The sequence below is a fragment of the Drosophila miranda genome, chromosome 5, assembly GCF_003369915.1.
Source record: "Drosophila miranda strain MSH22 chromosome 5, D.miranda_PacBio2.1, whole genome shotgun sequence".
NCBI lineage: Eukaryota > Metazoa > Arthropoda > Insecta > Diptera > Drosophilidae > Drosophila > Drosophila miranda.
Window position 1 is genome coordinate 562570 of NC_046678.1, and position 26912 is coordinate 589481.

Below are 26912 nucleotides of genomic sequence, written 5' to 3' on the forward strand. Positions count from 1 at the left end.
TTTGAACTTGTTGGAAGGTTTAATTTGTAGTTGTAACTATTAGTTATTAAGAATAATACTACAGAACCATATAATTTTTCTGAAAACTATCAGTTATTTCTCACATATTAAAGATGTATTTGTGTCAGCATCTGAGAACAGTGCGCAATCCAAATATTTTTGCGGTCCCTCGAATTCACTTGGTTGTGCAATGTTTGTTTCCGGCTTTGGTATTAATGGGAATTTTTCCATTCCATTGAGCTTCCCAGCATAATTGAATTGTCTGGAATTCCATTCTATCATATCTAGTGACCGCTCAGCAGACAACGTTTTGAGTTTCTTTGTCATTTGGCGATTTATTCGCTAGGTAATAAAGATTTTTATTAGTTAATTTTCTAGAAACAAATATTAATAAAATGAGTTAAAATAATAATACTGTATGAAAGCTAAAAAAACGAAGAACAGACACAAACCGCAAATAACTAAATCAGCATATGTAAGTATCAAGTAGCTATTGTAATACCAATATATTAAAATTAAAACAATTATTTAAACGGGGGAACCTTGTAAGTTGCTGCTGCGACAGGGACAGAAAATCAGTCAGAACGTGTCGTCGGGCGCTGCGTAGCTACAGCAAATTTAATTTTTACTTTCGGGTATAATAATAGTCCGATCTAGTGTTGTGCTGCTCATGAGTGGGTTCACAAAAAAGAGTTGTTCATTTAAGTGAGCAACTGAACATGTTCCTTCCAAGCTGTTCTTTTTTGTTCACTTGTTCCATTTTGCTCACTTGTTCTTTGTTGCTCACTTGTTCTTTGTTGTTCACTTGTTAATTTTTGCTCACTTGTTCTCTACTCACTTTTTGCTCAATTTTTCTCCTCAAAGGGCATTTTGCGTTCTGGCAGTTGTTGCTCATATTTGCTTTTATTTCACACTTTTTGTATTACTTTTGAAGTATATTCGATACTTCGAAAGTATAGTGAAATTTAGAACAATTGCAATTTACTTTTTTATTTACTTTTTTTTTTGTTATAAATGTTTGTTTAAAATGTGTCAAAATCTGTGGTGCTTAGTCATATATAATTTATGGGGTCGGAAACGATATCTTCTGGACGTTAACCCTAACCCCTACCTTGAGTATCGGGGATAACTACATTTTTCTAAAATATTGTCAGTCTTAGCTCTCAGTTGTAAACAACGAATTCAGGTCGTCGCACCAGCAACTGAGAAGGATCGCATAGACGTCTTTCGATATGAGCATGATCCTAATGGAATCATGGGAATCCGGAAGAGAGACAAACAAACTAATAGGCTCTGCACACTAGGCACATCCTGGGGGAACGGTGGTTTTTTTTGACAGATGTGAAACCCCGATTCACACTGGCACCTTCCACCATCTACTATCCGTCAAAAAGAAGCTGATGAACATAAAATTAAAAAGTTTTGGTCTGAATTGTGAAAATTTCCCAATATTAATTTACTAAATTGAGTATATTATTGACTATAATAAAACAATCCGTATATGTAAAAATATGCTAAGCCTTACGGACCATCCCCGAAATGGATTGTGGATGGTCGTCAGTAGGATTAGCCTATAAGCATCCAGATGAGTAGCGCGGGACGACCAACTGAAGATGGTGCTCGGAGCGTCGGGAAAAGAAAACCACCAACTGAATATGGCGAGAATTCTTTACGACAGGAGTGAGACAAGCTGAACTTAATATCGTATCGGAGGAAAACGCCGTCAGCCCTACTCTCCACGCTTTGCGCCTGAAAACAGTTTCTGTGCGGTCAAGTCCCTGCCATGGATGCTATCCAATGGTAGTTGGGCGGAAGAAAACTCTCAGTTGTTGGTTTGACGGCCTCTGGATACCGGTCGACCTTCTGTTTTAGAATAGCACGATTTTTTGGTCTTATTAAGGCTATTATAACGTTTATTTATAGCCGACACTTATGTATATAAATATGATTGCTCAGTATCAATAGCCGAGTCGATTAAGCCATGTCGGTTTGTCCGTCCTTATGAAAGCCTAGATCTCAGAGACTCAGAGTTTAGAGCAACCAAATTTTGTATCCACACTCCTGTGTTATCGCACCTGCACAGGTTAGGTTAGGTTAAGCCGGTAGCTGGGAAGGGGAGATAAAAACCGCCGCATGTGCCCTTTCTCGTTGCCTAAACCGTGAGAGCAGATTACTGCAGGTTAAGGGCAGTCCCATCTAGAGGCTTGGATGAATTGGACAAGGTCCTAGGTTTGATTTCAGACATGTCCGAAATTTCCGTGAGGAAAGGGGCCCCAAAAAGCCGAAGACGACGGTTTCCAAGGGCCGGGCAATGGCAGAAAAATTGGGGGAAATCCCTCCTCTTCCTTTGTGAGGGATTGAAAGTCTAGCGGCGTGAGTGCCAATCTGCCAGTGTCCCGTGATGGCTCGAGTATCTGCAGAGCACTGTGCTCTGCTGAGTCAATACAGCTCTGCTAAGCGCTTCTTCGATCGATATGGCCAAATCAATCTTGAGACTTTACAGGAAACGGTTTGCTGCCATCTCCTATTGGCATTGTGCTCGAACAATTCGTGCGTTAGGAGCCTGCACGTAGCCAATGGCATCGCTACTTGCTTCCTCTCTGATAAGAGAGGAATCGTTGTACCCGGCCTGGCTAGCTCGTCGGCGGCGTCGTTCCCCTCAAAGTCCCTGTGGCCAGGAACCCATATAAGGAAATGCTCTGCGATTTCAGACAGAGACCTGCGGCAATCATTTACAGTCGCTGAATTCGACAATATCGATATGAGCCATCAGTGTAAAAGTGTACCGTATTTGCAGGTTCGTCCATCTCCCAGTCCTTCCTAGGTGGGATTAATATCTTGGCGTCGAGAAGTGATCACTGGGGGTACCAACCGCGGACGCTTTCCACAGTTTGGCTCCTCTCATTCTGAAGGCGGAAAGTGTTGCCACCTTCTTTCCCATGAGATCTACAGGGAGGAGGTCCAGAACGGTATCCAGGGCTTCCCCTGGAGTAGTGCGTAGCCCGCCAGTTATGCGTAGCTCTGCCATGCGTTGAACTCTACTGAGTCTATTGAGACAAGTACTTTTGTCTGGCCACCATACCACCACTCCTGATTGGTCGTATGATGGCGGTGTATAGTCTCCGAACCATATATGAGATCATTTCTCATTTTAGTCCGATGGTTTTTCTGCATGTCTAGAGGGGCACTGTGGCCTTCTTTACTCTATCCTTTATGCTTAGTTTCCAATCGAGCTTTCTTTCGAGGATTAGGACAAGATACTTGGTATTGGTGCTAAAGACTAGCGCTTCTCCACAGAGTTTTGGGGCCTCTATCTCTAGCAGTTCGTTCACTGCCACGTTCCATAGGAGGGGCGAGAGAACTCCGCTCTGCGGTGTGACTCTGCTGACAAATCTGGTGGACGTTGACGGGCCCAGTGATGCCTCAACCGTCATGCATCTGATCGATCAGGCTGACCGTCCGGGAGTCAATGCCCAGGTCCGAGGGCTTGTCTGCCTTAAGGATAAACACGACTTAGGTCTGAAGCCAGGTGTCAGGGATGCACCCGTGGGATAAGATTCCCTCGTAAATTATTTTGAGCCAATTAATGGCTTTTTGTCCTGCGTGAATCAGCTGGGCAGGATTAATGCCTTCTGGCTTTTTATCGCCCAGGCAATGTTCTCCTGGTTAACCAAATAGCAACCACGTTAGCATCTAAAACGACAGAGGGAGGGGAGAAGTAGTTTGGTCTGTTTTCATCGCAGCCAGGAAAGTGAGTATTTAGGAGAAGATTTAGCGACTCATCGCTGGACGTAGTCCAAGACTTGTCGGCGTTCTTCAGGTAGCCCAGGGTGGGTGCTGTCTGCGAGAGAACTCTACGCAGGTGCGAGGCTTCTGGCGCGTTTGGCTTTCCTAAGTTCCTTATTGTAGGTTGACAGACTGGCCTTGTAATCGGGCCAGTTTCAGATTCCACCATGCAGGTTTCTGCCGGCCTCTGTTCTTGCCAGAGGGGCACCGTATTGCAGGTGAAAGTTTTAGCCAGACGAGTTCTGGCCTCCCTGGAAAATTCCTCCTCAGGTGGGGACACAGGGAGAACCCTTCAAAGGTAATCAGAGTACTGAGTCCAGTTTGTCCGCCTGAGGAATTGAACTGGTTTCGGTAATGAAAAGGAGAATACAGTTTCCACGAACCTGTGGTCCGAGGAGTGTCCTTCCAGGACCCTCCAGGATACAATGTTCCCCTGTATCTCATGAGAGGCAAGCGTGAGGTGCAGGAACTCCTTGCGGTTTTGAATAATAAAGGTGGGTTCTCTCCCCCGGTTTAATAAGACCGGGAGGGTTGACCATCTAGTGGTCAGTAAGTAACTAAAGAGGTACTTACCCTTTTCGTTTGTGTCAGTGCTTCCCCACTGGCAGTGATGTGCGTTGGCGTCCCACCCCACAATTAGGCCGATGTCCTTGGCCGCACATTCTGCGATTATAGCCCGGAGGGGCGCGTAAGGAGGGGGGTCAGGTTGTTCGTGACCCATGTATGCGGAGCAGATCCTCAGTGAGCGCTCCTGATCTTCGAGGCTCACTGCTGTGTGGTCTTCATTGCTAAAATTTGGGAGCAAAAATAAGTGCAACATTCTTTTTGCGAGTGTTTGCGAGGTACGAATTTGACCTGGGGTCTCAGCTACGTATAACTTATAGTCTGTAGTTCTCAGACCGGAGACCCTGTTTCCGAGGACCCAGGGCTCCTAAATAAGGACTATGTCGGCTCCACCCTTAGCTAGGTGGAGCAGTAGGGCAGCGCATGCTGCCTTACAATGGTGGAGGTTTATCTGCAGGAGAGCCAGTGACATTTCTGAGGCTCACCTCCACCATTGTTGTTTTTCGGTCGCTTTCGGGGGACTCCGGCTCCTCCCCGACAACGATGTGGCTGAGAGCCCTGACAAGGTCGCTCTTCTTCGAACCGTAGTCGTCCAGTATGTCGTCCGACACCATGGACGTCGCATCCGACGCCGGGTTGGCCTCCTCAAACGAGGCCTTCTGCGATCGAACTTGTAGGTAGATATGGTAATCTTCTTGTAGCCATAGTCCACTACCCCGTCCGTCTTTGCGAGGAGCTCTAGGGACTCCTCATTAAGGACGAGGATGATCTGGTTATATTGGTCCTTGGATATCCTCTGCCTTGGCCACCTTCCAATCGGCTGGCTATCGGACGGCTGGGGACATCTTCCCATTTCACGGCCTGCAGTTTCGCCCCTGGATAGACCTCTTTGAGAGGGACCACCGCCTTCATGAAGAGGGCCTTAGAGCGAGCTTCTTGGCAGGCGATGGCTTTCACCTTGCCTTGATGCCACCCTGCGTCCTCACACTTTGGCGGTGGTCCGCCATTCTCCTCCAGTTCTTATAGGAACCGGTCCTGAAGCTCGTTTTCCATCTGATGCCACTTGTCCCGAGCGACAAGGCCGTCCTCGTCCAGGACACCGATTAGGATCTTGCCCCTCACCACCTCAGCAAACGATCGGTTTGTGGGTTTTCACCCACTTGGTTTGTTGGGCTTGGCTTGGCTGACTAGCAGGATCCTCCGCTGCGTGTTGCCGCTTGTTGGGAGCCTTGGCTGCGCCCTTTCCGGCTTTGGCTGGCTGAATATGTGGCAGGATTGAGGCGCCCCACAGTCTCTACTCAATTCCTTCGGCTGACGACCTGTAGTTGGGGTCCTCGTTGGACAAGATGAAAGCCGCTCGTCTCCTGTCCTGGCACGACGGCTTTCGTCCCTGTGGTGCAGAGACGCTACCTGCCGGGGCTCCCATGGGTTTCTTCGGTCCCGGAGCGCTTACCAGCCGCGATTACGCTCTGCCTAGCAGCCACCCCGGTACCCGATTTGCGCTTGGAGCCACCCGACTTGGAAGGACCCGATTGGCTTTTCGAGCCCCCCCTCGCTGCGGCGACTGCTTGAAGACGGTGGACCGACTGAGTCTCCTTTTTCGTCTTCCTTGGACCTGGTTTCCTAGACGTTGGTGTAGAGGGGTGTCCCTGCAGTAGTTTAGAAGGAGTACCGAGCTCCCTTGCGGTTTTATTGTTTTTGATATTTAGAGTAGGGGTCACCCGAGGCATAGCCCGCTTGCCCCGGGAAGCCTAGTTTAAACTGGAGGTCGGCAGGTATTCAGATTCCGCATTTAGCGACCAAGCATTACCTCGGCAATGCATCCCTCGGCACATAACAGTGCCACCTTGGATTGGGGTAATTTCACTGAGAGTTTTCTTCTTTCAGCCCGACTACCATTCGCCAGCATCCTGGCAGAGACATGACCGTACCAGAACCTGTTTGCAGCCGCCCTCACGGGGATATTATAGTCGTACTTCCACCGGTGTATACAGTTACGGCGGGTGACGGTTCACTCGCAACCCTCTGTGTCTTAGGGGTGTGGGAGTGTCTGCGCCTCATTCCGAGTTTACAGTTGTGCAAGCCGACCCGCCATCCGTTTATCCACCTGTAGCACCCGATGGCTGACGGCTGACGCACCTGCACAAGTGTATTTCAAAATTTCGCAACACCCCCTTCTGCAAACGCAAAAAACGAAATTCTGTGGCATCCACAATTTTGAATATACGAGAAAATCAAAAAAGCATAATTGACGAATGAATTTCCTCTATCTTTAAGTGGATCCGATGATCCAACAGACAGTATGTCCGAGTTGTGGTAGAATAACCCCCATCAGTCAATACGGCAGACCAATCGTAACTAATAACCTATAGCAACCCTACTGAATAATAATAATTCTTTATAGCATATTTTTCTTATCCTGTTGGAATCCAACATCGACTGTTTTGCTACTACTATTTCACATGTTTGTTGCATTATTTGTTCATCGGTGCAACTGGGGCTCCTTGCGTCTTGCTGGCAACACACACAAAAATTAGTGAAATTGCTGTTCTTACTGATAAAAGTCATAAGTCAAATCTTGCAGTCACAAAACAAGTAGCACATACGTAACACACACACAAATAGATCAAAGCATACTTGTTTATGTGGAATGTTTTATATGGAATATTTGGGTATAGTTCATAGAAAAATACTAAAATCCCAGCTACAAAATGGTGGGTGGGTGGTGGTAGGAATGTGGAAAACACTTTAAGACGTATTCGCATACCTATTATATATCGTTTATAGTTTTAACGTACCTGTTGCACTACTAATTTATGCTTTATCTCCACGGTAGGCATATGAGACAACATGCGCTTCAGAGTCTCATTAGTTTTTTGGGCTTCGACAAATTTGTTTTTTATATTTGAATTTTCTATTGACTGTTTCAATGCGCGCCTGCCAAAAAAATTACAATAAATTATTTCATCAGTGTGATTAGCTAAGACTAAATTATTGAATACTCACTTTTGTAGTACTTGTAGCTTTTCAAGCAATTGAAATTTTTTTGGATCTTCTCCTTTTAATATTCGCCATCGATGGACACCGGTAGGCGTCTTAGCATCTTCAGTTAAAGCTCGAATACGTATACGCTCTTGGTTAAGAGAACGCTGAAGACGCACTATTTCTTTTCTCATATCAGCAGTACTCTTAATAGCATGTTTCAGGCACACACTCTCCGTGTGTAGATTAGAAATTTCTTTTTTCAATAGTCGTATGTCTTCAACTCGTTGATTATATTGTGTAGTTCCATTATCTAGTGCATTTTGCGCAATCTGAAGTTTTTCCTTAATAACTACAATCTCATCATTGCGGCGCACCATTTGTAAACCTACTAAGTTTCGTTCTTTTCTCATTTCCTCCAGTTCATGTCCCATTTTCATGAACTTCAGTTCATCATTTGATATAGTCTTAGATAACATCTCATTCTTTGCTTTCATTTCTCGCATATCCTTTCTCAAGCCGGTAACCAGATTTTCTTTATTTTTAAGCTCAGATTGTAGTTCTTTAATGTGATTGTTGAGATGTTCGATTTTCAAATTTAATGAGTTTATTTTCACCTCGTTGGCGCTTATTTCAGTGGTGAGCTGCTGAATTTGATGGCCAGATTTCTATAAAATCGAATAATAATTGGAAAGGTTATAAATATTATAAAACTATATAATTTATTGGTATATATTTTTTCTTACGGCTTGAAGAATTCGGAAATTGTCCCTTTCCTGGGTCGTATTCTCTAAATTACGGTGCAGCATCATTTTTTCAGAGTGCACAGATTCTAATTGCTTTTTAAAATTATGAACCTCCCGTTGCTTTTCATGTAACTTTTCAGTAAGATCGTTTACCTGACTGGTCTTCAATGATATTTGATCTGCATAGAAAAATAAATTATTATATTATTATTAAAAGTATTACCTAATCAAAGCTAGTGAAGCTATAATGCAACTCAGTATTCAATAGCCAATACGCATATTCGAAGCTGAAAAAGCCTTTTCAATCGAGTCATTGGGCGCGTTTCTTTTTAAAACCTTCGAAGCTTTGTGACTCGCCCAAAAACAGTTACGTCAAATTGGAATAACTCATAATTATTCATAATATTCATTCATATTAATTCATATTATTATATTATCCAATACTCAAATAAAATTTTAAAGTATTAAAAGGGTGTATTAGTTTTGTGTTTCTTTTTTTTTTGATAAGATAAATATGAATGTAGTTTAGAATAAACTATCACAGACATGAAAAAAAAAATACAATTATGGTGTTGTACTGTTACTTTTGAAGCAATTTTTGTGGTTTTTATTATATAAGGAAAAGAGCGAAAGGGCTTACGAAATAAATAATAAAACAATACTAGCAGCATAGACATTAGTTATAGGGTAGATAAGATAAGAAGGTTGGTTGCCAGGAGCTCCTGCGGAACGACAGTCAGGTATTATGTCGCAGGGCCCGGCCAGGCACTCTATGCCCCTCCTGTTAGCCGTCAACTGTCTCGCTCATCCACTGCGTTCCCTTTTTGGCGTATCCTCCAGCATTACGCTCACTAACTCTTTCGTCGTTTGCTTCAGTCAGCTCTCGTGCCCGTCTGCAAATAGCTCTCGCTGGCACATTCACTTCGCACATAAACAGTTACGGTTCAGCACACATACGTTTTTTCGGCTTCGATTTCGCATTTTTTCGTTGCATTTTTACTACCTGCAATTGCCACCTTTGATTGCAAAAACTTTAATCTGCGCCGTCGGCTCGAAAAACTGAAAGCTGTTTCGTGGAGAGTTTAGCGTAAAATATGCGTAGCGTGATGGTAGCACACGACCGATTGTAGGAGCAGGATTTTCATTGAGGCTTTAGCATTGAGGACTATTTTTCAGCGTGAGTTGTACAAGCATTCTCAGCCGACGCATTTTTTCCCGTTTCGAATATGCCCAAGTGAATCCCAATCCTTTATTTATATGGGCAGTCGATCACGCTTGCCTAAGCTGCAGCATTCCAAGTTTTCGCAGCCTAAACAAACTTCTAGTCCATGTTCACAGCTGTCATTGATAGTTAAACCGAGGTGACTTCTATAGAGAAGTTAATGTGGCTAACTACAATGCAGCATTAGATAGATATTCTCAAGAAAACGATAGATATTTGGGCTGGCGCGTGGGTATTTATCGGCTGGCAAGCTGCGTGCATATGCGGACGCCGCACCAATACGGAAATTGCAGATTGTATAATTGTCCATGCAATCTGGCAGAAACTTCGACTCAATTTAACAGGCAAGCAGCTTCGTTGAAACACGATCTTCCGTGCTGGGAGAAATTGTTTTCCTTTCTATACTGTTTATCTATTTTAAGCTTCACAACCACAACCAAATCATATCTGCATGGTTGGTGTGGAAGGTCTGGAACTTTCATGCGATGTCGTGCACTGTTGGACTCAGGATCGCAATTACATTTTGTATCTACTCGTTAAGCTAATCAGCTTCAACTTTGAAAACCCAAATCGCTTAACGCAGTCTCTGACATATGAGATGATAGCTTCTCAGCAGAAGATATTTCGGTGGATCTCGTTCTGAAACCGCGAATTACAGATTTCAGCACTATCATCTTTGCCGTCGTTGCCCAGCAGATTAGTCCAGCACTTAGTGCAAAATAGTCGGCATTTATAAATTAGTACCTCGATCATATGTCTCTGGTGCTCAAGGAAGATAGGGACAAGTGCAAATATTTCTTGCCACATCATTGCTTCATCAAAGAGGACAGCTCCACAAGAAAGCTAAGGGTCGCATTCGAAGGCTCTGCAGCTACCACATCTGGTCTTTCGTTAAATGATCTGCTTATGTCTGGTCCGAGCATTCAAGCCAAGATATTTCACACACTTATCCGTTTTCGTACATTTCGTAAAATGTATAGGTATGTGCGTGTCTCAATGCGTGACATACAAATCTTCAAATTAAAAACAGTCTTCTACGGGAATAAGCATTCATCGTTTTTAGCTATTCAAGCTATCCATCAACTAGAGATGGATGAGTCGTCTTCATATCCATTGTGGTCGGACACCATTCTATAGGACTTCTACGTAGACGACATGATATCTGGAAGAAATTCGGTCGAGGAAGTGCTGGATATTATGCGTCAATCTACGGATCTTCTTGCTCGATGGAATTTCCATTTGCAAAAATGCTGTTCCAATTCCCCTGATGTGCTTCGTAAAGTCCCAGAGGCCGCAAGGGACATTTTTCTGAAGCTGGATGATGACAGGGATGTAACCAAAGCACTTGGGCTCATTTGGGAGCCCAATAAGGACAACTTTTTATTTATATTTGCTCCTCAAATCGGTGTTGGTAAGCAAACTAAGCATTCGGTGTTGTCATCCACTGCACGGTGATATGATCCTATGGTTTTGATCGGGCCTACATTGACAGGAGCAAAAATATTCATGCACCGCATGTGGACAGATGACTTACATTGGGATAAGTCTTCCTCAGCCTTTGGAATCGGCAAGGACTGTGTTTTGCAAGGATTTCGCTACTGTGTCTGCCTTCGACTGCCTAATCCATTGTTCATCGGAATCAACTGTGGTACTCTTTTGCCTGCGAGACGAATCATCCAAATTTAACGTTTTTATATCGGTTACTTAAAAAGAGTATTGGGGTATATTAGATTTGTGGTGAAAATGGAATCGTTTCCGACCCTATAGAGTATATATATTCTTGATCAGCATCAATAGCCGAGTCGATTGAGCCCTGTCTGTCCGTCTGTGCGTCCGTCCGTCTGTCCGTCCCTATCAGCGCCTAGTGCTCAAAGACTATAAGAGCTAGAGTAGCGACGTTTTATATCCGGACTTCTGTGATATGTCACTGTTACAAAAATATTTCAAAACTTTGTCCCGCCCACTTCCGACCCCACAAAGGACGAAAATCTGTGGCATCCACAATTGAAAAGTCGAGAAAACCAAAAATGCAGAATTGCAGAGACTAACCATATCTTCTAGACTGCAGAATCTGAATTGGATCGTATAATTATTATAGCCAAAATCAAGAAAACAATTTCATTCTTTCTCGCCCTGTCTCTCTCTAACACACACGTATCATAGCCGGCTTTGCTTAGCATAAAACATTAGCGTCTAGATCTCAGAGACTTTAAAAGCTAGAGCAACCAAATTTTTGATCCACACTCCTGTAAAATCGGACCTTGACGAGTTTGTTTCAAAATTTCGCCACACCCCCTTCCGACCCAGCAAACGACAAAAATCTGAGGCATCCACAATATTGAAGATACAAGAAAACTAAAAACGTCATAGAAAATGACCGTTTCTATGAGATTGCCGAATCTGGATCAGATTGGATAATTTTTATAGCCAAAAGCAACAAATTAATTTGCAGTGGCTACGCAGCGCCCGACGACATGTTCAGACACGTTTTCTGTCTCTCCCGCACGCACACATTGTCGCTCAATGTAGCCATACTTACTATTTATCGGGTATAAATGTTGAGTTGCGGTCGCAGCAGCAACTCACAACGTTTCCCTTCGTTTTTCTGCAATACAACAACTTATGAGGAGCACATCCACTCATTCGGAGTCAGAAATCGAATTTGTTGCTACTTTCAGAAGATTATCAGTAGGAAGCGGGGGAAATGGCGGCACAAGCCCTAAAACCAGTGAAAGCGCGATCGTCATCGCCCTCCTGAGTGGCAACGGGGATGGCTAGGTGAGGGGGAAACTCAGTATTGTAAATTCCATGTGTACCCACCACGCGGCTATGTCCCCAAGGAAGAGGGAGAGGAAATTAGTGGGAGGTAAGTCCAAAGCAGAGGCTTTACCAAAAAAAAAAAAACCCGCGGTCTGATCCCCATTAAGAAATCGCAATTTTTCCTACCTACTGCACCTAAACTTGCCCTGGCATTCACCTCAACGTGCCAGACTTCCTTTTCTCCCGTGGGATCCTCCAGAATTTCTCTCTGGGTCCGCTGGCGTGGCTTCCTCCGGTTTTTTCGTTCGGATCCGCGGCTCCTGCACGAGATTCAATTTTCTAGTCTTCTCGCTTTTGCCTCGGGCCCTTGCCTCTGATCACGCTCTGCTGGGGGATCGGATTCCACTCTCTCTCTCTTTGTGTCTTTTGTTCTGGCTTTCCGTCGCTTCGTCTCTCTCGTCTGCGTAATATTTATTGCGGACTATAGTAACAAAAACATGGCCCTCTAGGGCCATACTATGGAAATCATAATGGGAAAATCTAAATTTATATAATGACTGTGTAAAACACACCATGCAAGCCCTCGACAACTATAACAACAAGGGAGAACGTTGTGAGTTGCTGCGGAGACCGCACCTTTACATTTATACCCGATACTTAATCAGTATGGCTACATTAAACGATAAAGAGTGCGTGCGAGAGAGACAGAAAATCAGTCAGAACGTGTCGACGGGCGCTGCATGCCACTGCAAATTGATTTGTTACTTTTGGCTATAATAATAATCCGATCTGATTCGGATTCGGCAAGATTCGGCAATCTGGTAGATACGGTCATTCTCTATGATCATGCGTTTTTGGTTTTCTCGTATCTTCAATATTGTGGATGCCCCCAGATTTTCGTCCTTTGCGGGGGCGGAAGTGGGCGGAGCGAAGTTTTGAAACATTCTTGTAGCAGTGACATATCACAGAAGTCTGAATACAAAACATTGTTGCACTAGCTCTTATAGTCATTCAGCACTAGTCGCTAATAGGGACGGACAGACGGACGGACGGACAGACAGGCAGGTCTCAATCGACTCGGCTATTGATGCTGATCAAGAATATATATACTTTATGGGGTCGAAAACGATTCCTTCTGGACGTTACACACATACACTTTTACCACAAATCTAATGTACCCCAATACTCACTTTAAGTATCGGGTATAATTACTAAATACGGGAAAGTAAGTGAGTATTAGTAATTGAATAAGAGAAAGGGAATTAGTGGTGGATATAATGTAAAGGGAATCAAAGACCGAGCAGGCACAGCGGTATATAGTTTCAAGTTGGTATATAAAATAAGTAAATAGGTTATTTGAAAAACATCGATGTTTTGCTCTAAAAACATCAAAAACATCGATTTCCGCAAACATCGATGTTTCTCCAGCTCTAATGTCTTGTTTGACGGCTGGTTATCAAAGAAAAAAAGTGCTATAGCAAAAAAATTTCAAAATTGTAACACACCCTCTTCCGACTATGCATGTGTATGGTAAGTGCATCTATAGATGCTTGTATTTACTCTTGCACCCGTAAAAAAAATCATAACTATTCGAGATATCGATACATGCCATCGTCTTAAAGTTCTAGTTCCGCAGACTAGCTCGACATGGAACTAGAGATCGGAATTGATTAAAGCTGGAACTTCTACATCAATAAGTTTATACTTTTAAACTTTTCAGAATTACATCAAAACATTTTACCTTGATAATTTTCAATGCGTTCGTGCAGAGTTTCCATTTCTTGTGCCATTTCGTCCCGTTCTTTCTCCGCCTTCGATTTGAGAATATAAGCTTCATCTAATTTAACGTTTAATTTGTTTATATCTAAGTTTAATGAACTAATCATATTGGCTTTCAACATCATATCATGCTTAAAATCTGCCATTGTGTTACTTAGCTTGATGATGTCACTTCTAAGGCTGTCACGTTCGCGCTGTAGTGTCTCCTTAATTCTGCGAATATCGTCTGTTCGGCCATTTGCATTTAGAACATCTTTTTCCAATGAATTAATATTGTTTCTGCAAAAAATTAAATTATTGATAAATAAAAATTGAAGAATAAGAAATAAATACTTGTGCCGCAAAATTTCACTATTGAACATCATAACCTTTCGATTTAATTTATATAATCGTGTTGTTGCGTTATTTTGATCTTCAATTGATTTCTTTAACTTGCTAGTCAGCTGTGTAACAGTATTTGATTTTTCTTTTTCTATTAGCCTTAGTTGCTTAATCATTTCCTCGTTATTTTTTTGGTTTTTTGTCAAATCGGCAATGTCCTCCTCGTATTTGTGCATTGTCTTATTCAATGCGTTAACCTCGCTTCTGTACTTATCCAAACGTACTCTTTGACGCTCATAATCAGAAATCTTTTTACTTAATTTGCGCATGGTCTCAGCTAAGTCCCTATTTGTTATATCTAGTTTTAACATAGTCTTACCATGAGCCTCTTTTTGCTCTTCCATTGTCTTCATTAGAGCTCGCAACTTTGACTCGACATTCAGGCGTTCTCCTTCAGCAAATTTGGCACGGGAAGCCATTTTACTCATAGCATCTTCATTGTTCCGAATGATATACTCCAAATTTTCTGAGTAATAGCGGTTAGTAGCTAAACGCTTTTCAAGATCAATAACTTCTCCCGCCAAACGATCGCGTTCGCGGAGTATTATGTTCTTGTATTTGGCCAGGTGTCCGAATCTTGAATTAATTAGATAATTAATATTAAAAATTATATACAGGCAGGCTCCGATTCTCACTTTCACAAAAGTTTTCTGATTTACTTTTAAAGACATAAATTAACACATAAATTGATGCTCCCGTTTTTCTCATTTTTCTCGCCGAAATAAAAAGTAAACGGCTTTTTATACAACAAAAAGAATCTTTATTGCAAAAGGGGGAACAAAACGCTAATTGATGCATTAACATAAATTTGACACCAAACCACGGCGATTTAGCTTGTCCCTTCTTTATCAATATTATTTTTTTTAATCTAACCTCAAATTTTGCTCCAAAATAATTGGTCTGGATAAAAGCACTTCTTCGTTTTCGTGCTAATAGCTCATTTATTATACCCGATACTCAAAATGAGTATTGGTGTATATTAGATTTGTGGTAAAAGTGGATGTGTGTAACGTCCACAAGGAATCGTTTCCGACCCCATGAAGTATATATATTCTTGATCAGCATCAATAGCCGATTCGATTGAGCCCTGCATGTCTGTCCGTCTGTCCGTCCGTCCGTCTGTCCGTCCCTATCAGCGCATAGTGCTCAAAGACTATAAGAGCTAGAGTAGCGACGTTTTATATCCGGACTTCTGTGATATGTCACTGCTACAAGTATATTTCAAAACTTTGCCCCGCCCACTTCCGCCCCCACAAAGGGGGGAAATCTGTGGCATCCACAAATTCAAAGATACGAGAAAACTAAAAATCGCAGAATCGTAGAGAATGACTATATATATCTTCTAGAGTGCAAAATCTGAACCAGATCGTATAATTATTATAGCCAGAATCAAGAAAACAATTTCATTCTTTCTCGCTCTGTCTCTCTCTAACACACAGGTTTCATGGTCGGTTTGTCAATTGCAAAATATGAATTCAAGGATCTCAGAACCTATGAGAGCCAGAGCAACCAAATTTGGTATCCACACTCCTGGTTATGAATTAGTGGACTGTATAATCGTTTATATCTTGAGCTTATTTATTATTTATTGATTATTTAATATTGGTGGTTATAGTACAATTATATTACAAGAATAGCGGGGGGTTCGATTCTGCGGCGGTACAAACTATGTGTGCGGGCGGCTTCGTCTCGAAGTTTCTACTGCATCAACTCCGCGAAAAGAAGTCGAGCAAAAGGGAATTGAAAGATCACGCGATAAGACTCGACGCGACGGTTTCAATGCAAAACAACGGAACGCATCGCTGTGTGCGTGTGCAGCTGCGGGTCTGGCCATGCGTGTGAGAACATTACAGCTATGTTCTGGACCCGAGTAAACAACAACACAGCTATGCGCGTAAAAATAGTTACTTAGGCGGTGTACTACAATCATGAGCGTGTAAATAGGTCAATCGCAATATACATGTAAAAACTACGAGGCTCATTTCTCACCATACCGGCCCCCCTGAACGACTGTTCAGAACAAGGGAAGCACAGCAAGTTTGGTAATAGGCCTCTTGTACACTCCTCGGGCGGTTTTGACGGTGACCACTCGAACCCTCTCGTCTTGGCCAGGATGAACTTCGGTGATTCGCCCAAGCAGCCACTTGCTAGGCGGTTGATTTGGCTCCTTCAGTACCACAAGAGTGTCCACGGTTATGTCGTTGGACTCCTGCTGCCATTTCGTGCGAGGTTGCAAGGAAGTAAGGTATTCCAGATTCCAACGTTTCCAGAATCCTTGAACCTTGGCTTGCAGTTGTCTCCAACGCTGCAGTCTGTTAATGTTGACGTCTAACAAGGACGGCTCCGGCACCGACATGTGAGGTTGACCTGTAAGAAAATGAGCGGGGGTAAGGGGATCCAAGCTGTGATCGCTGGGCGCGCACAGTGGGCGAGAGTTGAGTAACCCTTCAATCTGAGTTAAAATTGTTGAATATTCCTCGAAGGTTAACGCACTGCTACCAATTACTCGGCGAAGGTGGAGTTTGATAGATCGTACGCCTGTTTCCCAAAGACCTCCAAAGTGCGGGGCAGATGGCGGAATGAAGTGCCAGTTGATGTCCTGACTCGTCAGAAAATTAGCAATTTCCTCGTCTTGACTTTGAGATACAGCTATCCGTTGCATCTCCGTTAGTTCCTTTCTGGCTCCATGGAATGTTGTGCTATTGTCCGAGTACAAGTCGGATATAGGGCCACGTCGAGACCAAAAACGTTTGAAAGCGGCAATAAATGCAGGAGTCGTCAAATCACTGACGAGCTCGATATGAATTGCTTTGGTGGACAGACAAACAAAGATGGCAAACCAAGCTTTGCCAAACTTCGGTGTCCGACCTGCTGATGTCTTGATGGTAACTGGTCCAGCGTAATCCAATCCAGAATGTAGAAAGCAGCGGGTGGGCTGAACGCGAAAGGCGGGAAGATCAGCCATGAGTTGTGTACTCGTTCCTTTGCGCTGGAGGAAGCATATCTTGCAGTTGAATACAATTTTGCGGACTATGTTACGGGCTCCCAGGATCCAATACTTCTGTCTCAACGTGTGAAACATAAATTCGACTCCAGCGTGTAACGATGTGACGTGCTGGTGTCTAGCTATTAAAACAGCGACTGGTGATTCCTTTGGAAGAAGTATGGGATGTTTTGCGTCATAGGTTGTCATCGAGTTTCCAATGCGTCCTCCTACGCGCAGAATTCCTTGGTCGTCAACAAATGGAGTGTAGTGAATCAACTTGGACTTTTGAGAAAGGGCTTGTCCAGTGCTCAGCTGTCTGTACTCCACTTGGAAGAACTCCATCTGGACATGTTTGATTACCCTAGAGCGGGCATATTGAAGCTCCCATGACGATAAAAATGATGACAGGCGGTCCTTGCAACGAAGACGATGTACGAACCGAAAGCAATAGCTAAGTGTCCGCAAGAGATGTGACCAGGAGGAAGCTTTGTTGATCATACAGTTAAGATCATTTCCTTCATTGGAAATGTGTAGACTAACTTGGGGCTTGACCTTTACTTCCATCCGCTCAGCGTCCTCAGTCGACAGTGCGAACTTGGCCTTAACAGGTGGCCAAGTGCGATGTGATTGGGAAAGCCACGGTGGTCCATTCCACCACAGTTGATGTTCTACCAGATCCTTTGGTAAAAGTCCGCGTGATGCACAGTCCGCGGGATTGTCCTCAGTGCGAATGTGTTGCCAGCAGCTACGTGGGCAAGCTTCTAGAATCTCAGCCGTGCGATTACAAACATAAGTGTTCCAAGTCCGTGGGGGTGATGAGAGCCAATGTAGTACAATTTCGGAGTCTGACCAACACGAAGTACTTGAAATAGGAATAGTTAGAGTTTGCTTAACCAGAGACATCAATTTCGACAGAAGATGGGCGGCATTCAACTCGAGCCGTGGGATGGAGATAGGTTTGATGGGTGCCACCCGGGTTTTTGCGGCGATCAGTGTTACAGCGTAGTCATTATTGACTCTCACGCGACTGTAGATGACAGCGGCGTATGCATGAGATGACGCATTGGCGAATCCATGCAGCTCCGTTGCTTGAAGTGGCGAGGATAGATAGCGGGGTATGCGACAGCTTTCCAGTAAATGAACTTCAGCTACAAACTGTTGCCACCGTGCGCATAGCTGCGCGGGTAGTGGTTCGTTCCAGTCGACCGAGCTCAGCCAACTATCTTGAAAGAGAACCTTTAGAAATACAGTTGTGGGGGCAAGCAACCCCAGTGGATCGTAGATCTTGGCAAGCTCGGACAGCAAAATCCGTTTTGTCAGAACCCCTGTGGCGTCGGGAATGGTCAACTTGAAGGAAAGCTCGTCCACAGCCGGGTCCCAGCGTATTCCAAGAACCTTGACATATTGAGTTGGGCTCTTTCCCTCTAGGGCTTCAAGTGGATACTCACAAATGTCCTGTGGCAGCGATTTGAGTAGTGACCAACAGTTTGAACTCCATTTTCGAAGTTTAAATTGAGCTTGGCTCAATAGCAAAATTAATTCATCTTTGAGTGCAATGAGATCGTCGATACTATCGCAACCAGTAGGGATATCATCCACGTACGCGTCTCGTACAAGCACAGCAGCAGCCTTCGGATACAAATCGGCATGATCTTGCGCGATCTGCTTGAGGACTCGAACAGCCAAGAACGGCGAAGACGCTAAACCATACGTCACGGTCAGCAATCGATAATGATCGAGTGTAGCAGTCTCCTCCTTTCGCCAGACAATCCGTTGGTAATGCGTGTGATCTTCTGAAACCAGGATGCCTCTAAACATTTTCTCAATGTCCGTACAAAACACATAGCGATGCTGACGGAAACGTAGACATACTCCAAGTAAATCCCTTTGAATAGGTGGTCCGATGTGTAGTCGTGAATTAAGTGAAGATCCATTGCAGTCCTCTCCAGAGCCATCGAATACAACTCGGCATTTCGTGGTGGTGGTTTAAATACTGCGTGGTGTGCTAAGTAATTGTGATTGGCGGGACCGTTTTCTACGGTACTAGAAGGAATCACCTCCATGTGTCCTCGTTGTATATAATCCTCCATAAACTCGACATACTGTTGTTTGAGCGCAGGAAATTTTCGAAATTTCCGCTCGAGAGAAGAAAAGCGTCGTAGTGCTTGTGGCAGTGTGGACCCCATCGGAGGGGCAGATTCCTTGAACGGGTATTGGACGATGTACACGCCATCGTTTCTGCGGGCGTGCGTATGAACGAAGTGTTGCTCAGCGGGATCACTAGCATCAATGGTAGCGTCACTTGGTTGAACTCGTTCCATGTCCATGAACGATCGAACCAAAGTGTCCAGATCCTCGTGCGCGTGATGTGCTAGTGCGTGGTTGTGAGCATCACTACTGAGATGGTAGCTGCCTGTAATGACCCAACCAAAATTAGTATGAAGTGCAATAGGATATTCAGAACCAAACTCTTTGCGTTGTCCAGTGTACAGGTTCCAAAGCTGATCAGCTCCTAAGATCACGTCGATTTCGTCAGCGGTGTCGACTATCTTACGCAACTCGGCGATGTTTGAACCCTTTGCGGTTGGCAACGAAAGAAAGTTTTGAATGAACGAACGAGCAATCAGTGACTTCTTGTTGTAGCGATTTTCGAGCCTCTCCCATGCGTCCTGGTAATTGGCATCCGATACGGGAATATGTTTTATCAGAGACAACGCTTCACCATCCAGATAGGATTTCAAATAATGAAACTTTTGGCACTTGGACAGACTACTCTTCTTGTCGACTGAGCCTAAGAACAAGTCACTAAACTGACACCAATCCTCGTATCTGCCCGAAAACGTCGGAATGCGTATTTTCTCGAACTGCAGCTCTGTGGTTCCCGATGAGTCCCGAATCCTCTCCAGAAGTTGAGTTTGTCCCTCAAATAAGCGTTCCACAGTGGTCGATAGCAGTAGATTTGAGTTGTCGTGCTCAGTCTCGTGACTGCTCCGGTCACGTATGGCTTCAGTGAAGATACTATGCGCACTAAAGAACCTTTTCTCATATTCGGGGATGTCCAAATCCGGATCCACGTATTCCTCTTCATCATTATATTGGACCAGCTCTTCAGACAGCTCCATAAAGCGGTTGAAAGTTGCAACAAGTCGGTCCAACTTGTGCTCTAATGTTTGCACAGAAGTACATGACTGTACAAACTCTTGAGCCTCCGCAGCCACGCGAGTTAATTGGGATTTGCAGGCCCCACGTTGCTGAATTAGACGATGCACTAGGGCCTTCATGGCAAACAGCGGGTAACGGTATCACTCAATATGTATATGTATAAATAAACTCAAACGCGGGAATCCGGCTCGAAGGACCAATATTTGTTATGGTTATGAATTAGTGGACTGTATAATCGTTTATATCTTGAGCTTATTTATTATTTATTGATTATTTAATATTGGTGGTTATAGTACAATTATATTACAAGAATAGCGGGGGGTTCGATTCTGCGGCGGTACAAACTATGTGTGCGGGCGGCTTCGTCTCGAAGTTTCTACTGCATCAACTCCGCGAAAAGAAGTCGAGCAAAAGGGAATTGAAAGATCACGCGATAAGACTCGACGCGACGGTTTCAATGCAAAACAACGGAACGCATCGCTGTGTGCGTGTGCAGCTGCGGGTCTGGCCATGCGTGTGAGAACATTACAGCTATGTTCTGGACCCGAGTAAACAACAACACAGCTATGCGCGTAAAAATAGTTACTTAGGCGGTGTACTACAATCATGAGCGTGTAAATAGGTCAATCGCAATATACATGTAAAAACTACGAGGCTCATTTCTCACCACTCCTGTGATATCGGACCTTGACCGTTTTGTGTCAAAATTTCGCCACACCCCCTTCCGCCCCCGCAAACGACGAAAATCAGGGGCATCCACAAATCTCAGAGACTATTAAGGCTAGAGTCACCAAATTAGGTATCCACACTCCTTTTAGATCTCACTATAAAACGTATATCTCAAAAATTCGCCCCACCAATTTCGGACGAAAATCTGTTGCATCCACAATATTGCAGATTCGAGAAAACTAAGAACGCAGAATCATAGATAATGACCATATCTATTTGCTGAATCTGGATCAGATCAGATAATTTTTATAGCCAAAAGGAACAAATCAATTTGCAGTCGCTACGCAGCGCCAGACGTCACGTTCTGACTGATTTTCTGTGTTTTTCGCACGCACTTTGTCGTGTCGTTTAATATTAGCCGTATCGGGTATAAATGTAGAGTTGCGGTGTCCGCAGCAACTCACAACGTTCCCCCTCGTTTTTCTATCGAAACGTTGGCGAGTAACATTATAAATTGATATGATATTATAAATACACATGTGTTGCATCTTAAATGTCTTGTGCTTCTTAAATATCATACTTTCTGCCACCGTTTGGCTTGAAAACAAGTAATTGAAAAAACTAAGGCATTTTTATCAAGTTGAATTTTTACGAACCTGCCATAATAAAATGAAACTGGAGCACCTCAAAAGGAAAGCGAAACGTTTTGGCTGAAAACGTAAAACGCAATAGTAAGTGAAAACCGGAGCCTGCTGGTAAATTAGATTTCTGATTAACACCCAAAAGGAAGTGCTTCCAAATCCTAGCTTCCTAGATCGCTTCGTGAAGATGTTGCAAAGACTCAATCCCCAAGATCTACACGTTGGACGCAGCGGCCGAGGGACGTCCTTTTGATAATCGATTTGAGAAGGACGTTACCTGTGAGATCGAAGTACTCGACGACGAGCTGGAGCCGGCTCAAGAAGACAACTCATCAGACTCGACATTAATGCGAGAATTCGAGGCAATGTGTCGTGATGCGGAAAGCTCGGATACAAACTTAAGTGGAAAAAATCCTACAATACATATATAATAAACAACCCACAGGAGTTTATTGACCACCTCACTTTAGTGTCTCCCAAACTGTTAGACATAGTCAAGAATTGGGAAGTCCTATAGGACCACTCCTTCTCGAGGCTCCAAAACCAACTGACTAGGCCAGTATAACCTCAGGAAAGACAGCTGGGAAAATATATTACAGCCATGGAGGAATTACTCCCCTCCCGGACACTCAGGACGACCGAAATCATTTAGTGAATCATGGCCTTCACAGCCCCCATAAACTTATAGGTGAAAAAGGAACCCCACTGGTGGTCAAAATAATTAGATATCCTACATGGACGCTGCAGGACTCTCTTCAACGGAGCCAAGAGCGCTAACGAGGAGAAGCATTGAGGAGACTATAAAATCATTCTGGCACGAAACTAGGAAAGCAAAACGGGCCTCTTGGCAAAAGTTTTTCTCTGAAATCGAGGAACCGTCAGAAGCAGCAAGGCTATGTAATATCCTATCAAAACCCACACCCTCATAAGAACTTACCGTATGTGGACTAACTGAGGGATTCTCACAAATTTTACTCGATACTCATTTCCCTGGATGTGCACTAGAGCCCTGCACGAGTGCACACTAATTCGTGCTAACAGTTCGGAATCACACTGTGCACAGTGTCAAAACATGATTCATTTCTCCTTTGACACTATCTGAGAATTGCACACACACTTGCTTTTTTTGACAGTTCAACTGAATCATGACGCTAGCTCATACATGAGAATGTTGTCAATGTGTTTTTGTAGACAGTGTGAAATATTGATATTGTCCGAGTAGCACACGATTCAGTTAAGCGAGAGGGTAATTTTTTTAATACTGTGCACTCATGCATGACTCTAATGTTCACTCATCGAGCCGGCACAACTCACTAGAAAAAGCTCGGTAATTCGGATGGAGCGCATCCTTAGAAAAACGGCACATTAGCAGGCTAGTTAGCAGTATCGAACGCATCATCCCAAACGATGACCTCTCAGAAAAAGAGGCGAGCAGAAATGGCAGCAATACGTCTGACAAACGTCACTCAGAACCGCTATATATAAGGCCAAGCTGCGATTAAATCGCTAAATTTGATTTCTTCAAACTCGGCCACAGTTGAAAACTGCCACAAATATCTGGCTAGATTCACACAGCGATTCCTAAAGACAAGGAGGATATTTGTCGACCAAGGGACACCTGTAAGCTCAACTTAAAACAGCAGGGATTAGACGGTATTTCTTCTGCTTCTTTTTAGGCCGAGCCAGAAAAAGGCTACAACATTTGTATTTAGCCTTCATAAATGACATGTCAGAAATGTCCACAATATGTCCCAGAGATGTGTGCAACACCCAAAAGGAAGCATTTTCGACCCAATAATATATATATATTCTTGATCAGCATCAATAGCCGAGTCGATATTGGCATGTCTAACTGTCCGTCCCGATGAGCGCCTAGATCTCGAAGACTACATATAAGAGCTGGAGAACCCAAATATCTTGTAGACTAACGATAGTAGGCAAATCTTAATCAAATATATTTATTTAATTAATTAATTATAGAGTCCGGCCATAATTTTTATTGCTGGTTCGGGAGGTCTATTCGCCGGAGTCGTGTGTGGCTAGTGTGCCAAGTTAAAGCTTGACCTGGTACTTTGCTTTCATACCATGCTGACCCAGTGATAGTTATCAGTATCTTCGATTGAGCTCACTGGATTTTGTAAAAGCTTACTAAGAAAACTAAGAATGCATTCAAAATACGAATACAATTACTAATTACTAAAAAGCTATGTGAGTGTATGTCCAAATTGGTTTGGGAGCTGCATTGTCAAAAGTACCAACGCTTATAAGCCAATGTATATTAGTAGCTTAAAATTTCAGTAGATTTCTCTTCGCTTGGATGTGTTTACGCCAAATGTGAGCCCTTAGTCCAAATGGACACCCAGGTATGTTACCTCGGTTGTCTGAGGAATCTTGATGTTCAGAGACACTGGTGCGAAAGTTTGTCTGTTCAGGGTAAAGGTGTTTGTACTTTTGCTCCAGTCTGCTAGTAATTTTTCCAAGGCCACGAGATAAGATGATAAGTGTTCCGTTGCTCTTGTAGGGCCCTTGTAGCGACTTAGGATGGCAGTATCATCAGAGAATGTCGAAGATGTTGTAAGACTGCTGTGGAGACGAGAACGCTTTCCTGTGGTACTCCAGCTTCAATTGGATGATATTTAGAGGAAACCTTTAAATCTTACTGCGAAACTCCAATATTTTATGAATGTGCTATGAAATAATATTTGGATTTTGTGAATGAAGCCAGTAAGATAGTAAAAAATGGTTGTTAGTTGACAAGAAACTCTCTGATAACAGTTAGACAAATACGACTCCACGGAGTCACAAACAGTTGGCTGGCCCAATAAAAAATGACGATCACCAAGCAACCAAGCATCAGCGGAAGTCTTCTCACCACTGATTTCTGCCGTAGCTTTAGAGACGAGGAAGAAGTGGACGCAGTAGAACACTTGCTCCTGTCCAGCTATTAGCAGAAAAAGGCTACAACACTTGGGCTCGCCCTTCATTGCTGAAATCTTAGCAATGTCTACAAAATGTCCCAAAAAGATCCATAATTTTTGAAGGGCATCCGGATGGGTTAACTGCTGAAATTATTTCTCAAGATGTAAAAAAGGGGAGATTCCAAGCGGTACCACAAAACGGGCCGAAATCGGTCTAAGTGGGCTAGGCAGCCCGCTCTATCTAACCAGTGCAAGTGGGAACCTTGCGTCTTTACGTATGTAAAAAATTCACAGTCACAAAACGTAACACGTAACATACAGACAAATACATCAAAACTAACTTGATTACGTTTTGTATGGAATATATACAACAAAATTTAATTGTACCATACACACACACCATGATACTAGATTCATAGATAAAGATGATATATTTCCAACTTTCTATTCGTAATCATCATTGGAGCACTCTTACGACTACGACTTTATCCACCCTACGCAAACACTGGTCGTGAACCTTGCCTCGAGAAATAGAAACATCGGAATGAACATACACGCTTTGTTTGAAAAAAGTTGGAGGAAAGACAACTGTATAACTGCAACTGTATAGTCATCAGGCTAACTGTTACTTTCTTTTAGGTTCTGCCAATTTTAGCCGAATCCCACATCTACAAGAGGAGAAGTTGCAACCAACTCGAGACGATTGTCGTAGCAGCAGAAGTGAAGGGAATCAATCGGTGGCAAAGGACGCCAAATTCTCTAAGGAATCTCATTGCCGCAAGTCATTTGATAGCCAAATGCCCACAATGGAATTTCATTCAGGATGAAAATTACATTGTCTCATAGGCTCGGTCAGCACCCAGTGACTGCCATCTCTAACCTAGGATCACCGTATCATCATTGCCCTTCTGGGTGTATGTAAGAGTGGCTCACAACTTATGTGCGGGTCCTGACTTTTCTGCCTGAAAGCAGCACAATCATGTTGGAAATGATCGGGGAATGAGATCACTTATTCACATGTAGTGTCTGGCTTATATTCCTTGCATCCCACAAAATTAACAGCTGATCTACCTTTTTAGTAATTAAACTGATTTTGTTGAATTAAGATTACTATAACTTACTCTGCCGCGTCATCTGTTAGTCCACTATTTATATCTCCAAGACCATCACACTTTATTAGGACTTCTTGCAATTTCTCTTGGACCAACTGCTCGCGGAGAGCGGATGAATCAGATTCTTTCCATGCATCACCCAAAGCCTCTTTAAGTTTTTGCACAGCCTCTTCTGAAGTTAAGGTTAGTTCAAGAGCAAGTCGTAATTTGTTTTCAGAAGATACAATTCGTGGGCGTAAAAAATCATTATCAATGACTTCATCGACGTAGAGTCGGTGCAAATTAAAAATAATGTCAGTATATCTTTTAATTCTTGATGCCTCGAAATTGCGTTTAGCTTCCATGAGGACTTGGACCACCTTATAATATATTTTACAGTTTTTGAATCTGAACATCTTTAAAATTTAATACGTACCCGGTTAGCTTCATTAAAAAAAGCTTCATTAATATCAGTAAACAAATTTAGTTCAAGAACATCCGCTTCATCCATGATTTCTTTAAAAATTAAAGGTTCTTCTATATCTGTTTCCTTAGGCTTATTTATTTTCTTCTTATCCTTTTTAGGTATCATTATGGAAAATATATTTTAGTCCGTAAATGTTGCTTTTATATTGAATAGTCGGTAGACAAAATATTGACTGATTTGGCATGGCCAACATGCTCAGACATTTTTTGTATGTCCGTAAAACACTTAAAGTATTTGAAATTTTTTCTTATATATCAATGGTCACGGTCATCTTCATGTATTTATGCTCCCAGTGCATACTCGCTCATAGTATGTACCCTTCTAGCGCAACTTGCGTTGCTTCACCTTTTGGGGAGTCAAAGTTGCCAAAAAATTTCGGAGCTCAAAATATTTTGAGCTAAAAGTATATACAAAATGTTGTCTAACAGTTTGAAAAATATATGTATATGGTGGCAGTTCTAACGTGGCACAGTGGAGATTCGGTAATTTCAGCTTGCTAAATTAATGAGTTCTGAAAATCTTCCAAGCTTCTGCATGAGTGCTAAAATTACTTGGAGCTCATCAATAAAGTGTCAAAGCTGAAATTTGTTATCGATGCATATTTTCCTATGTATGTAAAATGTGGAATTTTTGTTTATTTTTTGGATCAATAGAAAATGTCAGCTATAGATAATAACTTTATAATTCATTTGAACCTAATTTGATTTTTCAAATATATAAAAACAAAGTTTGTCTTGT

General features: G+C 43.0%; 2 protein-coding genes and 1 long non-coding RNA gene across 7 annotated transcripts; all 3 read right to left on the reverse strand.

Annotated features, from left to right (window-relative positions):
- LOC117189229 (cilia- and flagella-associated protein 58) lies at positions 1-26440 on the reverse strand. Of its 5 annotated transcripts, XM_033394357.1 has the most exons (8): positions 26124-26356; positions 25718-26067; positions 14173-14796; positions 13802-14118; positions 8079-8257; positions 7357-8000; positions 7149-7287; positions 1-342 (listed from the first exon to the last, which is right to left on the reverse strand). In XM_033394357.1, the coding sequence occupies exons 1-8, from the start codon at positions 26277-26279 to the stop codon at positions 94-96; spliced, it is 2658 nt and encodes an 885-aa protein (XP_033250248.1). In that variant the 5' UTR covers positions 26280-26356; the 3' UTR covers positions 1-93. The 5 variants fall into 5 exon arrangements, with proteins under 5 accessions (XP_033250248.1, XP_033250249.1, XP_033250250.1 ...); XM_033394358.1 differs by lacking the exon at positions 14173-14796 and having other exon boundaries at positions 26124-26354; XM_033394359.1 differs by lacking the exons at positions 1-342; positions 7149-7287; positions 7357-8000; positions 8079-8257 and adding an exon at positions 10875-10960 and having other exon boundaries at positions 26124-26429.
- Positions 15758-20542, reverse strand: LOC117189228. Its single transcript, XM_033394356.1, has 2 exons — positions 18141-20542; positions 15758-18068 (listed from the first exon to the last, which is right to left on the reverse strand). Exons 1-2 carry the CDS (start codon positions 19022-19024, stop codon positions 16235-16237), a joined length of 2718 nt encoding a protein of 905 aa, XP_033250247.1. The 5' UTR covers positions 19025-20542; the 3' UTR covers positions 15758-16234.
- LOC117189230 lies at positions 23908-24917 on the reverse strand. Its single transcript, XR_004473306.1, has 2 exons — positions 24339-24917; positions 23908-24283 (listed from the first exon to the last, which is right to left on the reverse strand). It is a non-coding gene; the product is annotated as an uncharacterized LOC117189230 (long non-coding RNA).
- Positions 26441-26912: the final 472 nt, after the last annotated feature.

What these genes read in the sequence shown, in the direction of transcription:
- LOC117189228 (XM_033394356.1), bottom strand. Translation starts at nt 19,024, where the DNA reads ATGTTTAGAGGCATCCTGGTTTCAGAAGATCACACGCATTACCAACGG. An exon ending in ATCTCCATCCCACGGCTCGA is followed by an intron (nt 18,069 to 18,140) that starts GTTGAATGCCGC and finishes TCCTATTTCAAG; the next exon opens with TACTTCGTGTTGGTCAGACT.
- LOC117189229 (XM_033394357.1), bottom strand. Translation starts at nt 26,279, where the DNA reads ATGATACCTAAAAAGGATAAGAAGAAAATAAATAAGCCTAAGGAAACA. An exon ending in TTTTTAATGAAGCTAACCGG is followed by an intron (nt 26,068 to 26,123) that starts GTACGTATTAAA and finishes ATATATTATAAG; the next exon opens with GTGGTCCAAGTCCTCATGGA. An exon ending in ACGCATTGAAAATTATCAAG is followed by an intron (nt 8,258 to 13,801) that starts GTAAAATGTTTT and finishes TTTTCTATGCAG; the next exon opens with ATCAAATATCATTGAAGACC.